General features: G+C 51.4%; 1 protein-coding gene and 1 long non-coding RNA gene across 2 annotated transcripts in view; one reads left to right on the forward strand and one right to left on the reverse strand.

The window, feature by feature from the left end:
- Positions 1–10,222, forward strand: part of CHST13 (carbohydrate sulfotransferase 13) — a 39,180-nt gene extending 28,958 nt beyond the window's left edge. Inside the window, exons 2-3 of the mRNA XM_013960334.2 lie at positions 3,492–3,574; positions 8,886–10,222. Coding sequence (XP_013815788.2) covers positions 3,492–3,574; positions 8,886–9,731 — 929 coding nt within the window. The 3' untranslated portion in view covers positions 9,732–10,222. The remainder of the gene's footprint in view (positions 1–3,491; positions 3,575–8,885) is intronic.
- A 47-nt stretch (positions 10,223–10,269) lies between these two features.
- On the reverse strand, positions 10,270–14,915 carry LOC106499005 (uncharacterized). The gene is made up of 3 exons (XR_010885378.1): positions 14,376–14,915; positions 13,399–13,569; positions 10,270–13,048 (listed from the first exon to the last, which is right to left on the reverse strand). It is a non-coding gene; the product is annotated as an uncharacterized lncRNA (long non-coding RNA).

Consider the following 14,915-nt stretch of genomic DNA (forward strand, 5'->3'; position numbering starts at 1 on the left):
CAGCGGGGTCACGTTCTTAAATATAACAGGAGTTTAGCAGCCACTGCTAGGAAAGGGACTTGAGTTTAATACACTTTGCTTGCAGATTTAAGATACGGTGAGCATAGTTTTAAAGGGTTCAGTCTAATTCCCTTTCATTTCCAAATGTCTAAGCCTGAAAAAGGGAAAGGGGGGACCACTGGGGCAAGTATCTCAGCCCTGTGCTGTGTACATTAGATCTTCCTCTTATATCTCGTTAGCACAGATGCCATTTCACCCTCCTGTGGGGTAACTGATACAGGAGATTGAGGAAGAAACTGTACCTTATGTTGAGTCATGTCTTGATCAATCCAGCGCTGCAGGAAGTGTCATTTCCCATGAACATGCAAGCATATATTCACTGGTGATGAAATCTTGTGAAGTCAGTCATTCGTTTCCCCTTAATTATGGCTTGAAGAAAGACTTATGTTTAGCGTAGACCCTGGTGACTTTGTACTTTGGAGTAGTTTTCATTTAAGCAAAATATTATAAGCACCCTAAAAAGAAGACAGAGTTGGATTTTTCCTTCTGGTTATTTTGGTTCCAAAAAAAAAAAAAATCCATCTTGGGCTTGTATAACAGATTTGTTTTTGCTTCGTGGTGCTCAGCGAATGAGAAAGTTCAGACCCCCAAACTGTGATGCAAAAGCTCTCTGTGTTACAAACCTTCACATTAACAGAAATAATTGGTGAGAGATGTTTTGCCCTCCACCAATACATCCCCCTGAGATTTTAGAAGGTCCTTGTAGGATCAGAAACTGAAGCCAGAAGATTGGAAAGACCTCCCAGGTCACTGTATCTCCCAAGCAACTGTGTCCTATCATCCCTTTCAGAAAAAACATCCTCTTCCATTTTAAAACTCACGATGTAATTTATGCCCCATTTCTTCTGTAAAAAACAGTTCCAGACCCTCACAACCCTGACAGTTAGAAACCTTCTCATTTCTAGCCTAGGCTGTTTTCAGCTCTCTTCCTGCCGTACGAGACTACTGAACTTGTCGTGGTATCCTCTGCTGACGAGACTGTCAGATATGAAAAGCAGCTGGCAGGTGAGAGACCAGATATAGCTGCTAGGAGGTGTTCATGCAAGGGAGAGCCTACACCTCTCCCCCCGACTCGCTCCTTGCGTTAAGGTCGGGCTAGCCAGGCCGTGTGGTTTGATTCTTCCTGTCCAGGCAGTGCTGGATAACAGGTCCCTGGCAGTTTGGGGCTGAGAGATTGCAGTCGAAGCGGACACTTTCCCCTTTCTTTGCTTCCTCTTCCAGTGAAACCTGGCGTGGAGGCTGGGGTCTGAAGCAACGTTGAGCAGCAACTGAGCTGTGGTGGCCCCTTGCCTATGGTGTCAGCAGGGGCTGAGCACCCTTCATGGTGATGCTGCTTGGGAAGCAGGATTTGCTTTTAAGTTAGAGCTGGCTTTTGCAGAGAGTTGCTGGCCAGGGACAGAGATGCAGGGGCTCTCAGGACACCTTGTTACCATCCTCCTTCATCTTTCCATCTTCCCAGCTCCCTCTCTCCTCCTTGGCTCTCAATGCCATCTCCTAATCCTCCTTTCTGTAGATGGTGCTGATTTTGAATTTAGAACCCTAAATTTAGATCCCTAACTTTTCCTCCCTTTGCTATCCCCAGCTCACCTTCCTGGTTCACCCTCTTTTCCCCAGCTTGAGCACGAAAAAATTGCGAACACCAGGTAACCCCAGCCTGCTGAGAGGTAACACCGTTGCCCTTCCCAGGCTCTCCCCTGGGCCGAGAGCTCCCAGCAGTGGACGCCCTGGTCTGATCCCTGGTGTCTCAGAGTTAGGAGCCATTGCCATAGTGGACAACTCTTTAATGAGTTCATGGTGTAGTCATTAACTTGCTGCCTTTGGGCTCTAAATTAACCTTGGCTGAGGTAAGCCGCATATCACTTACATCTATGGCTTCAGGCTCTCAGCAGATTCAAGCAGGCAGGAGGTCAGATTTGAATCACTTTCTTCATAGCTAGGAAAGTGGTTGCATCCCTACATAATTTATGAGCATGAGAACTTGCGCATCTGTCACTGACTCGGTGACTGGCATAGCATTCAAGGCAGGCCAGATTCAGCCTCATGTTTGCTATTGCTGCAGACAACCCTCCGACTTCAAAGCAGCAGATCTGCGTGGCAGGGAAGGGGAGGGAGTTGCTGAGATGGCTGTCTTCAGCCCCAAATACTCAAGGGAATATTGCTGTGCGGAAGGAAAAAAGAAAATATCTAATAAAAAATTAAAAGGACTTATCACAGTTAGGTGAAGCATCTGAACAATTTGTCTGCTAATTACCGTGTGGCTGAGCCTGGAAATGCAAACTCTGAGCCCCTTGGGGCTCAGCACAGAGCTGCCCGTGTTAGACCTGCCCCTGATCTCTGCCGAGCACAGCTGCCGTCTCCCTGTCCTGCGGGGAAGCGGTGATGCTGGACCTGGTCCTCTTGCCTCCTGGTCTGTAATTCCCCTGCTGGTGCAGCCAGCAGGAAGCGGCATTTCCCAGATAGGCATGCATCAAACTATTCCTAGTTGCTCCTGAAACTGTAACAAGCAGCTGTCTTTATTTATGGCCTGTTATTTGTTTAAAGGACAAGCCCAGACCTGCTGATCTTTAAAAGCAGGTTTTGTTGAAAAAATAAGAGGGAGGGGCATTTTTTTCTTAATTGAAGTCCCATATAACAGAATTTTTGTCTGTAATTTTTAATTTCATAGAAGTAAATCCTTTCTTTTGACTAAAACCCAGCCTATGCAGCATCTGCAGTCCACTCACTTCTTAACATTTTGATAGCATTTGGGAATAAGTAAGTGTAATTGTTCAGAAGGCACCAAATCAAACCGATCAGATTTCACTCCATTCAAATTGAGTGAATGTAGAAATGACAATGGAAAAACAGCATCTGTTGTGCAAAAAAAACCCCTCCAAACTTTCAGTAGTTCATAAATTACTGACAACAGAGATAGAGATTTTTGCATCTTAATAACATGATTATTAACCTATTCTGATTTTTAAAATATGTTTTAAAGTTCTTCTTTTAAATGTGCACATGTGACTGTACAGGGGTTTGGGTGGCTGCAATGCAATGCAGTCTTTGCAGAGCACTGGGTAGGCGCTTGGGCTACCAAGGGGAATTTTTGGCCTCCGGAGAGTGAATCCCGAAGGGGCAGTGGGTAAGCTGCTTGTGGCTTGACTTTTGCTGTTGCCGCAAATCCTGAGTTCAGACTGCTTTGCCTTGCTTGCCCGTTAACATGTCACTGGCACGTGACACGATTAAACATGGCACGTGAAGAGCACGTGGGTTGTGCCGGGGGCGCAGTAACCCCCACCAGCTGAAGCCTCCTCCCTCGGCCAGGAGCTGTGAACACCATCGGGGCCGCGCAGGGCTGCAGCGGGTTTGGCTGTTGACCAGCCCCGAAGCCCTGAGGGGGGTGAGGGCAGCAGCACCCCCAACACCTCTGTTTTTTCTCGCTCCTTTTCCAGCCGCAGAAGACAGGATTATAAGGACCACCTGGCAAGGGAAGGCCGGTCGCAGCCCGCTCCAGGCCCTGTACGAGAGCGACCAGGTGAGCGGATGGGGAGAGGGAGATGGGGGCGGGAGGCGGCAGGATTTGAGCCCTTCTTCTGCCCCTTCTAGTGCGCAGGGCACTCACTGCTTCAAACCAGCCACGAGGCCCGAACCGCTGGCTGTGTTCAAAAGGAAAAACTGCACCGCTCTGGGGAATAATTGTTGATAAAAACTGCTTATGGCCCTTGCTGATCCCTGGGCAAATGGTTTCGTTACTGTAGCTGGGCAAACCCATTGAGATGTCACCGTCTGAGGATTTTGAAGCAAGTTCTGCGCTGTCCTAGCAAGGCAAGAGCATCATTGCTGCACTTTCTGGGCTAATAATCGATAGAGCCCTACTATGTTGGCAGCCATATGGATGAAGCTGGTCTCAGCCACAAAGGGATTATAGACACGGGAGCTCTCGGTCCTCTCTGCCACGCTGGCCTGTGCCGGCTGCAGCTGCTCAATTAGGGGCAGCTGGGCACAGCCCGGACATGGGAGCCATCCCATCCAGGCCAGCTTGTGTGTCCTCCACCAGCTCGTGCATCCGCTGCACGTAAGCCATAGCCCCAGCAGCACGGCGCCTTGCACGAGGCGCACGAGCAGTCACCCGTGCCGGCTGCAGCAGCCCTCCCCGGCGGGCAGCTGAGCCGGCAGCGCCGTGACCCGCGGAGAGACAGGGTCGAGGAAGACGTCGAGGAAGGCGTCCCCGCTTGCCATTCGCAGCTGTCTGCGAGTTTGGGGTTTTGCGGTTGAAGCCCAGCAAAGGGCGTGTTTGTGTTTTCAACTGCATCCCCCCCCCCCCCCCCCCGGGGGAAGATTTTTTTTCCCCTTTGCAGCCAGACTTAGCTGGGCAGAGGGATCCTCGCCCACGGCTTCCCCGCAGGGAGCCCCGCGGGAAACCAGACCTTTAACCGGTGTAAAACGGGCCAGGCCGCAGCAAGAGCCCCCGCGTCCACGCGCTGCCCTCCCCAGCAGCCCTCCAGCAGCAGCAGCAGCGGGCGAAGCGCAGCAGCTTTCCCCGCCGCCTCCCCGTGTTTCCAGCCCCGCGCTGCCCAGCGGCTGCCGGGCGAGACGGTCCGTGCGGCTGCCGGGGAGCGACTCGGCGCTGGGCACGTGCCTCTCCCTGGGCCCCTGTCCGCTGGCGGCCGGCTTCGCAGGCGGGCCGCAGAGGGAGGGATGGATGAGCGGCGCTGGGGCCAGCGGCGGCGGCGCGGCCCTGGTTTCCTGGCTGCCGGCGGAGGGAGGGACGGGATGCAGGAAGGTTTCTGCGAGGCTGGCACGGCTCCGGCAGCCGGCGCAGCAGCCCCATGCTCCAGTTTCCATCCCGCCGCTCCACCCTGCTCCCAGGCAAGGCTCCGGACCGCATGCGGCAGGGACGGCGGTGGGCAAGGCAGACCCAAGCCTTTGCTAATGCCCTCAGCCGAGGGGCCTGGAGAGGTGCAGCAACCCCAGCGATGTCCCTGGGATACCTCTGCTAGGCTCCTCTTCAGTTAACCCAAAAGTCATACTGCACAAAGGAAATATTAACTCCTTGCTGCCCCCTTCCCTCATATTCTTCTTTATCATTGCAAATTAATGCAGACAACGCCGCAGGAAAGCCTGTCAGCAGCCCCCACTGCAGCCAGAGCGAGAGCCCCTTTTCGTCCGTGATGCTTTGTGTTACTGTCTAGGCTGGTGCTTTTGTGTCTATAGGCAGACAAATTTCATTTGCTCTGGGAAAAATGGCAGATGTGGACTTCCTTGGCCATAGCGTCTGCAAACCCTAATGCTGCTGGAATGTCGTCATGTTGTTTCCTTTAAAGTGATACTTAATTTTTTGGCTTTTAAAGGGAAGGAAATGAAGGGAGCAATTTTGCTCTGAAATAACTGCAAGACATACACTTAATCCAGTGGGCAGCTGTTGAAAAGTAGTCACATTTATTTGTTGCCATGCCTGCAGACAGTGTCTGTCTGTCTGTCTGTCTCTCTAGTCCCATAGCTTTGAATTATGCAAGTGCAGGGAAAAAACACCTGAAAAAATAACATCATTAAAATGTCTTTTTTATTTTTAAGCACTTGCAAACACAGTTTCCAATTTAAAAATGTGGAGGGTTGCTTCCAAACAAAACCCAGAAAGAGAAATTTCTACCCCAAGCTTTGGCCCACTGACAAGGCAGCATTCCATGAAAATGCCCCTTCAACTGCAATTTATTACATCCCTGGATACTATGATGGTCCTCATTTCCAAGTAGCCAAGATTGTCAGAATCATCTCCGGATGTCAGTTAGAGTCGACTGATCTGCATTTGCTCCAGCTGAACATTTTCCCTCATCATTTCCCTCTTGGAAGAGGCAAGGAGGTGCTGTGGAGATGGGATGATTTCTCCTGGTCCTCTCACAGGTTACTGTCCATGCAGGTTCCTGAAGAAAAGTGGTCACCAAGGTGGCCTGGGCAAGGTTGTTTCCACTGTGGAAATGAGATGCAGAAGGGTCTGAGGGTGGCTAATCCTTTCCAGTAGGAGCTTTCACCCCAGACATTAGTGCTGCACTATCAGCAAAGGGTCTGCTCCATCCATGGGACAGGAAGTTGAGCTCAGTATCCAAACTCTTGGCAGCTGTTTTACTAAGCCCCATCTCTGCAGCGCCACCTCTTCTGGGCTCTGATGGCTCTCAATAAACCTTCCAGGCACCCAGGGAGAGGTGAGGGTGCAGCTGAAGCTTGGCGAAGAGTGTCCTTTGGCATGCTGTAAGTGACTGACAGTTGTCAGCAGTAGTGATGAAGGGACCCATGCATCTGGCTGCACCTCGCCTCTCTCTGGGCTGAAGGGATTGGGCACCAAAGGAGCCATCAGTTGCAACGGAGGTAGTGACTGCAGTGGCTGGACACCCATCTAATCGGTTGTTTGCTGTGCTCTCCCCACTTAGCTCTGCCCTTGCGTCTCCAGCGTGGTCTACCCTTGCCCTTTGTCTTGCAGTTGCATTCTCTCCTTCCAGCCAGCTGTGCTTCTCACCCGCAGCACCTGATGCCATCCCAGGCCAAGGTCTCACCAGCTCCTGGCCTGGCCTGCAAACATCTGCCCCTAAACAGCATGAGCTGGCACAAGAGAGGTTCACAAAGGCAGCCCTCGGGGAGGCTTGGTGAAGGATGCTCTTTGTGGATGAGAAATTTGGACTTCTTGTGGTGGAGCTGAAAATAAGGGAAAACAGTTCAAAGTGTGGCAGGCTGGGGCTGGTACCACCCTCACAGTCTGCTGCTGAGCTTCACAGGCACCGAGGGGCTGGATGAGCAGTGAGGGAACCGCAGGCAGCAGAAATAGGCTGGCCAGAGGCAATTTCCACGGAGCAGTGTGACGCCAGGAGACTGTCTGCAGGAGCACGTCCCAAAATGGAAACCGCCTTCGGCTTGCAACATGGGGCCATTGCTTTCGCTAAAGCAACAGCCCCATGGGCTCACGTCTCCTGGGTTAGGAAACAGGTGGTGAGGCCGTTTTAGCTGTGGTTGTGGCTTGGGGTCGTTAGCATTGGGGCAAGGCTTGGAGGTTCCCAGCAAGGGCCTCAGGGACTGAGCTTGAAACTTCTCCCAGTGTCAGTGAGCAAAACTCATGAGTGAGTGGGCAGGAGGAGGAGGAGGAGGAGGAGGAGGAGGAGGAGGAGGGTATCTTCCCATTTTGAGTTCCTGGAAATGATTTCCTTTCTCAGATGTTTTAATGATATTTCGGAGTTTCTGATGTACTTCTGACAGGAAACCTCACTTCCCCAAATGGGGGGGGGGGGGGTGTCAGCTGGGGAAGGGTTTAGGGAGAATCTGAGTTCTAGGAAGCTGATCCAGCAGCTGCTGGGCCTTGATGCAAGGATCAAAAAGGGGAAGAGGAGGAAAAGAACTAAAAAAAAAACCCCCTCACACACACATACGTACACACTTCTGTAGACCCCCACTGAACTGTACCATCTGCACCCTCTGTCCTGGCTTGGAAAATTTGACACCCCCCCCCCACCTTATCCCAAATGTGGGGGGCTTCAGCATTGGAATCTGGTGCCATCACATCTAATTCCTTCAGCATCATAGCGGTCCTGGAGCAGCTGAGACTGGGAAGGAGCGCAAGGCTCTGCCACCACCCATACAGGGAAGACAACAGGAGGGAGCTGGTAGGCTGCAGCTGGAGCCCTTGCCTCCATCGTGCTGTTGCAGCAGAGACTGGGAGATTGCAAACGGCCTGTGACATTAGACTGACCTGTGTAGAAAGGCAAATCCCTCAGGAAAAGGGGTTTGGATGCTTTGGGGCATCTGCTCTCCTCAACCGGCTGATAACATGACAGGAGAAGCAGGAGGGAGGACGGGAGCGTGGCCAAGGCAGGCAGGGGCTCCTCACACTGTCCAGCCCCGCGGCAAGGCTGCCAGTACGAGCCATGAGGGGCTGCGGGGTGAGCCAACGGGCGTAATGGCTTTGGCAGGCAGTTTCCAACTCTGCTTCGTGACATCGTGTGTGGTAGCTCCCCGCACCGCACATTTACTGCCAAGGTGCTGACATGGCCAGAGGCTGTAGGATCCCTCAGGAAGAGCCAGTGCCACCGTCTCCCATTGCACCTCACGCCTCTCCTTTATCCCTTGCTGTAACCCAACCCTCAGCTCCAGCTCCCCAGGATTTGACTGTCTGTGTTAAAGACCGTTTCTCTCCACCCATCTCTCTTCACCTTTTCTTGGCAACACCCCGCTCCATGTGGGGGAGCATACATGCCCACACTCGTGTGCCCCGTTTCTGCCTCTGCTGCCTATGGCTTTCGTGTTTGCACCGAGCCTGTCAGCATACATCATCTCCATGCAAGACTGTGCTAATGCCTCCCTGCAGCGCAGAGCGGTGCGCACAGCCCACCCAGGAGGTGCGTGGGGCCCTGTGCCAGCAAGCAGGGCATGTTGGTCTCCCCTGTGGGGCAACGGGGCCATGCACGCCCCTTTTCCCCTGCCAAAGTCAGCACCTTGACAGCCTTCAGCCTGGACTGGTGTAACTGCAAGAGAGAGCTTTAACTCAACGAGTGTGTGTGGAGTGGAGCTGTAGCAAATATTTGGTTAGCAGGCCTCTCTGTGCCACCTGTTCTTCACTCGTGCCACATTTGACTTTGTCTCCTTATCCTGATCCTCATCACGTTTTGTTCTCTCTTTTGCCCCCAGCAGGTCCAAGTATTCCAAAGCCAGCTGAGTTCAAAGTTAATGCTGTCCCCAAAAATCCCATGTGGGTGAATGCCTCGACCTGGGGAAGGGAAGGTCATGGGGACTGTTGTGGGCCAGGTGGTGTGTCTAGGCCACATTCAGCTTGGGCAAACCAGTGACCATCTCTTTTGTGTCCCCAGTTTGAGCAGTCATCGCTGCAGGCAGTTCACCAGCAGAGACGGGAGCTGTTGAGCAACATCTGCAACCGTTACACCCGCAAACGGCGTCTCCTGAGGCCGGATGACTTGCGGCACTTGGTGGTGGATGATACGCATGGGCTGCTCTACTGCTATGTGCCCAAAGTGGCCTGCACTAATTGGAAGCGGGTCATGATGGTCCTGACGGGGCAAGGCAAATACCAAGACCCGCTGGAAATCCCCGCCAATGAGGCCCATGTCTCATCCAACCTGCGCACCCTCTCCGAGTACAGCATCCCCGAGATCAACCACCGCCTGCGCAGCTACCTCAAGTTCATCTTTGTGCGGGAGCCCTTCGAGCGCCTGGTCTCGGCATACCGCAACAAGTTCACCCGCAGCTACAACACAGCCTTCCACAAACGCTACGGGACCAAAATCATCCGACGGCACCGGCAGGAGCCCAGCGACAAGGCATTGGAGCGTGGGGACGATGTGCGCTTTGAGGAGTTCGTCTACTACCTGCTGGATCCACGGACACAGCGGGAAGAGCCCTTCAACGAGCACTGGGAGCGGGTACACTCGCTGTGCCACCCCTGCATTGTCCACTACGATGTGGTGGGCAAGTACGAGACCTTGGTGGAAGATGCCAACTACATCCTCCAACTGGTTGGGGCTGACACTACTGTCAAGTTCCCATCCTCATCCAAGACCACCAGGACGACGGATGACATGACAGCCCAGTTCTTCCAGGACATTAGCCCCTTCTACCAAAGGAGACTCTTTAATTTATACAAAATGGACTACTTGCTCTTCAATTACTCCATCCCCTCTTACCTCCGCATCCGATGAGGGTGGGCCCGGGGGAGTGGTGATGGAGAGCTGGATAACTCTCATCTTATCACAACTCCTCTCCTCCCAGCCCATACTCATCTCTCAGTTCATTCCCGCCGCCTCCCCCAGGCCCTCTCTCCATTACTGCTCCACATCCGGATGCCTCGTTCAGACCTGGTCTGGAGGGAGGACACCTCACAAAACACTGGGGCTGGAGCTTTTCCTTCCCTTTTCCTCCCCCACTTTGACATCTACAGTAGATGTTCGTGGGAACAGGATGCTGCTGGGTTTGAGGGCTTGGCTTGTCTAGTGACTTTCTTTCAACTAAGAGACTCCTCTGTAGATCCAAGTCTTGGGAAGGTTCCTTATTTGGGCAGGATCCCTTTGGGTCTTTCTCCTCATTACCGAGCTGTTTGGGGAATGGACCTGGAGTCTTGGGTTGGTGGGGGCAGGGTGGAGCATGTCAGAGACTTGCATAGAACCATAAATAAAGCAATAATTTAATGTAAGCTTTTTCATTTGTTTGAAATTACTCCCTTTTTTTTTTTTTCCCCCTTCCTTTTTCTTCTCCTTCCTCTTCCAGCTTCCCAGTCCTTCTCCCCTTGCCTGGGGAAGGAGGCTTCAAGCCAGCAAGGTGTTACTGTGATGGAGAATTTTCTCTTTGACAAAGCCTGGAGGGCTTTTCTGTTCTTCTTGTTCCACGTGCTCTCAGCTGGGACGTGAAATACTCTGTGTAAGGAGAGAGGGGCAGATTCACAGCTGGCACAGGCCGACAGAGACACAATGATTTCTGCTGAACTGCAACAGCAGAGCAGTCAATGCATACTCAGGCACACGAGTGTGTGTGTGCACACGTGTCTCCAGGTTTCTGGTTAAATCCAGTGCATCCGGGCCCTGCACCTCCTTTTTTTGCAAGCGCAGGCATTAACTGCTCTGCAGAGCCATGCACACGGCTGGGGCGCAGGTGTCTGCTCGGATGCAATCACAGCCCCTGTGGCACCCTGGCCGTGGTCCCGCTGGGCTGGTGAAATCCAGTGGGCAGCACCTGCTTCTCTGCACCCACTTGCGTGGCTGCTCCCACGAGTGCGGCTAGTGACTCCCCCTACGGGTGCCTGCATTTCACCAGCGGATGGGGAAAAAAACCAGAACGCTTCTTGCAGCACTGCTCAGTGGCAGGTTTTTGTTTGTAAAGTGCTTTGGGGGTGCACTGTGCTAGGACACGGGAGACCACTATAACGAGGGAAAGGTGATGCTGGGCTGGGAAGGCAAGAAAAAGCGTGTGCATATGTGTGCGGAGAAAGAATTGCAGAAAATAATGGGGACAGAGCCACCTAGAGGAAAATTGCCATTTGGCTCGCTGGCCTTGGACAAACCATTCTTGAAGAAGAAATAGGAAAAAAAAGCACACACAAAAAGAAAATGACAAACCCAGTCCAAGGATTTTTAATTCAAACCAGTCCAAAGAGCTGAATTTCCTTAAAACCGTATTCAAGTCTCTCCTCTTTTCTGTTTGCTTTTGGCTCGGTGGCAGCCTTTGTAGCTAAAAATGCTGGTAATAGCATTTGCTGTACTGCATGTCTGTTGGCTCTGCTGTGAACACTTGACTTTTAGTGCAGTACAACGTGAGGTTTTATAAAACCCCAGTGTACACAGATTGTTTTAAAAAAATAACGTTTTCATCTAACAGCTTTCGGCTGTTGTATTTTAACCTTCTCTGTGTCTTTCCTCTCTGCCACTGATCTGCTCCTATAGGCTGAAATTCCCTCCTTGGTTACTCTGAGTGGAGTATAGTGTTTGGGAAAGGGCTTAGAAGAGCACTGAAAAAAAAGTAAATAAAACTGATGGTGATCCTGGCAGTCTGACTGATTCTCCCAGTCTGGATTGGAGATCTCTCTGAAACGGCCTGTTTCATGCGATCTTAGTATCCCTGTCTGGCTGAAACGCAGAGTAAAGAAACAGATTATATGATGCAACAAATTTCATCTGCAGTGGTCAGGCTTGGAGTCAATTCGTCCTGTTTTCTCAGGAGTCTCACGTTCCCTGGTTGACACTGCTTGTGCTTGGAAAAAAACACTGTTCAAGTCTCCACAAGCTCTTTTCATAGCTTTTGGTCATGGATCATAATTTGGGGCCAGATTCAGAGTCACAAAGGGATGGATTTTTTTCTTTCTTTTCTTTTTTTTTTTCCCCCTCCTAAACACTCTCCACCACAGGTATCTCTACAGGCCAATGGCAAACGAGTGACAAGGACGGAGGGAAGCCCGTCACCAGGTACACAGGCTGCAAGGCAGCTCTGAGAGGCTGCAGCATGTGCATGGGGTGGGAGAGGGCTGTTGCTTTGTGTCCAACCACAGAACCTATTGATGAAGCCTTCTGGAGGAGTTTTTTTATTTTTTACCTATTGGAGAGGTTGGGTGTGGGATCGGAGCTTTCCCAGCTAGTGCCGCTGGCTGTGTCCATGAGCCATGAGCAGGATCAGTGGGCCCTTTGCACAGACCATCTCCCCACTGTGCTGTCTGCAGGTGTTCAGGACCCCTTGGGGCAGCTGTGGTGTGGAAGCAAGGGCATGGCACACTATGGACTTTTTCTTTTAGCCAGCTGTTTTCTAATCTTCCCCTCGATGGTGGTGATTTGGAAACTGCCTCAGTTTTGATGGCTGTTTGATCTCCAGCCATCCGCCCAGTGTCCCCATCAGCAAGTCAGCCCTGACCTGGTTCCTCAAACAGTGTCAACCATGTGAACCCTGTGCGAACGCAGCCCTCCAGCCTCAGCAACGGTCAGCAAAAGGCAATAGCCTGCGGAGCTTTAGTCTGCCATGCACCATCTTCTGGGTAATGCAGCCGCTTGGGAATACCCACCTTTGGGCTTTTTCTAAAAAGAACTGGTTACAATCCATTATATTTAGGTCATATCCTTCCCTCTGCCTAAATAATATTCTCCAAAGGAAAAACCTGCCTAGACAAAGAGAAAATGGCCACTTTATATTTCTGAAGCAACTGTCTTCAGCCAGGACAGAGCTTTCCATGCTTGGAAATGCTTTGCCCGTGCCAAACCCAAAGCAGCAAATGCCTGTGCTCAGCCTGGAAGGCTGCGGAGAGGCTCAGTGCCTCCTCCAGCTGCCGTAGCCCTTCCTGGAGGCACTGCCCGCTGGCTGGCTCCCAGGCAGGCACAGAAAAAAAACAGTGGACTAGACCAAAATGGAGTTAGGAGGACACCGTGTGACTAGTTATCACAACTACAAGCATTTTAATTTCCTGTAAGATTTTGGGTTCTGGGATCCATGTCTTCAAGTAGCTCCTAGTTGATTTTCACTTGTTTCACTGCATCCCTTTTCCCTGACAGAGGAAAAGATATCTAGGTAAGGCTAGACCAGCTCTAAAATATACTAGGATTCCCTTTTTTTTTTTTTTTTTTTTTGCCTCTAGTTGCAACTAGGAGTGTGGTGGCTCCTGATAGACAAGGTCTTGAAACCCAAGGAGCTGCACAGGGTGCCGGCCACCTCCAAGGAGGACAGGACCCAGCCTGCAGCGCAGCAGGAAGCGAGAAGGACGTCCCATAGCAAAGCCCTGGGTGCCAAAGCAGCTGGGGGAGAGCGCTGGGGTCTCTTTGCTGCTTTGTTGGGTGACTGCACCCTGCCGGGAGGAGAAGAGCACCAAACTGAATGTGGCTGCAATCAGCCACCCACCTCCTAATTAAGCAGCTCGGCTCCAGGAGGGACAAGCCCTGTCCCTGGAGGACGAGGTTGGGCTCAGAGCCATGCCAGCCACTTTTTGCAGGGGCTCGAGGGCAGCGCTTTTCTCCACCATGGAGAACTGGGGTGTCCAACTGAGAGAAAGCACAGCGAGGCAACAGGAGCCTAAAGGCAAACAGGAAAATCCACATTAGATGCAATAATTGCACACAGCTAAGCCTGAGGCAAGGATTAAACTTGCAAACACTGTTTAAGCCCTTCCTTCCCCACCTCCCCATCAGGTGTTTATTAAAATAATAATAATGTTAATAATATTAATAATATGGTTCTTCCTTTGTTAGATAGTACTCACACTTCTTTCTGAGTCACAGCAAGCATCTGCCATGCAGCCGAGATGGGGCTGGGGGCAAGTGCCCAGCCCGACACTAGCAGCCGGCTGCATGGGGCTTGCCACAGTGACGATTGCAGCAGCGATGTCCCCCAGGCTCCTCGGGAGCTACTGGTACCCGGGGGTCCCTTCCCAGAGTCAGACAGGCTCCAAGGCCCTTGGAAAACCACCCTCAGCGAGCTGGCTTGCCCCTGGGGTTCGACAGCACTCATCCAGCACGTGGCTTGGGAGATGCTGGGCACCTCCCGCAGGGAATGCAAAAATAGGAACAGTGTCACTTTTATACGTGTGTGTGTGTGTGTGCGCACAAAATGTATAAAATGTTTATAATGTATAACAGAATTATTGCAAATAATTTTAGTATTTATATGTGCCTAGGTGATAATAAATGCATTATCTGTATAATATATATGAATAAATAGCATATATGATTATATTATACTGTATAGTAGAATGATTTTTTATACAATTGTAATACTTACGGTCATTAAGTTTATGTGTGTCTATGCGGGCACGACACAATACCTGTATAAACACACACACACACACACACACACACACAAAACTATGAAAGAGGAAGTACCTTCACTACCTGTGATGTTGAGCTTTGCCACAGTCAAACCTGGCTTAGCAGCTAACGGCAAGCTGACCCCTTCCTCCAGGTCCTGCAAACAGCGCTATTTGTTCTCTCCGGCAGAACAAAAATGGCATTTTGCTGGTGCTGCGAGTGTTTCATGCTACGAAACCACGGGCCTTATCCCTGGTGGCCCATTTAAAGTCGCCAAGTTTCTTCTGCCAGTGAAACAAAACTGAGCTTCAGTGATAGGGAGGTTTCCTTGCAGAGCGTGCTGTGCACCGCAGATTGGGTTGTTTACCAGCTGGAGGATTAAATAGACTTCCAGTGGAGGGGAAAAAATATGTAAGTGGTTTCAAGTACGTCTTGGAAGCAGTGTCTCGCTTGAAGGAGGCTTTTCAGACTTGCTTGTGTTTGCTGGCTGGCACTTCACCTGCCCCTGGTGAGGCTGCTGCCTCTCTAACGAAGTAGTGTTTCTGGAAAAATACTGTTTAGGCTGGAGGCAGCAAGCAGAGGGGTGTGCGTGTGTAAATCCTTCTTGGACCACCC

Source organism: Apteryx mantelli, chromosome 12, assembly GCF_036417845.1.
Source record: "Apteryx mantelli isolate bAptMan1 chromosome 12, bAptMan1.hap1, whole genome shotgun sequence".
Taxonomy (NCBI): domain Eukaryota; kingdom Metazoa; phylum Chordata; class Aves; order Apterygiformes; family Apterygidae; genus Apteryx; species Apteryx mantelli.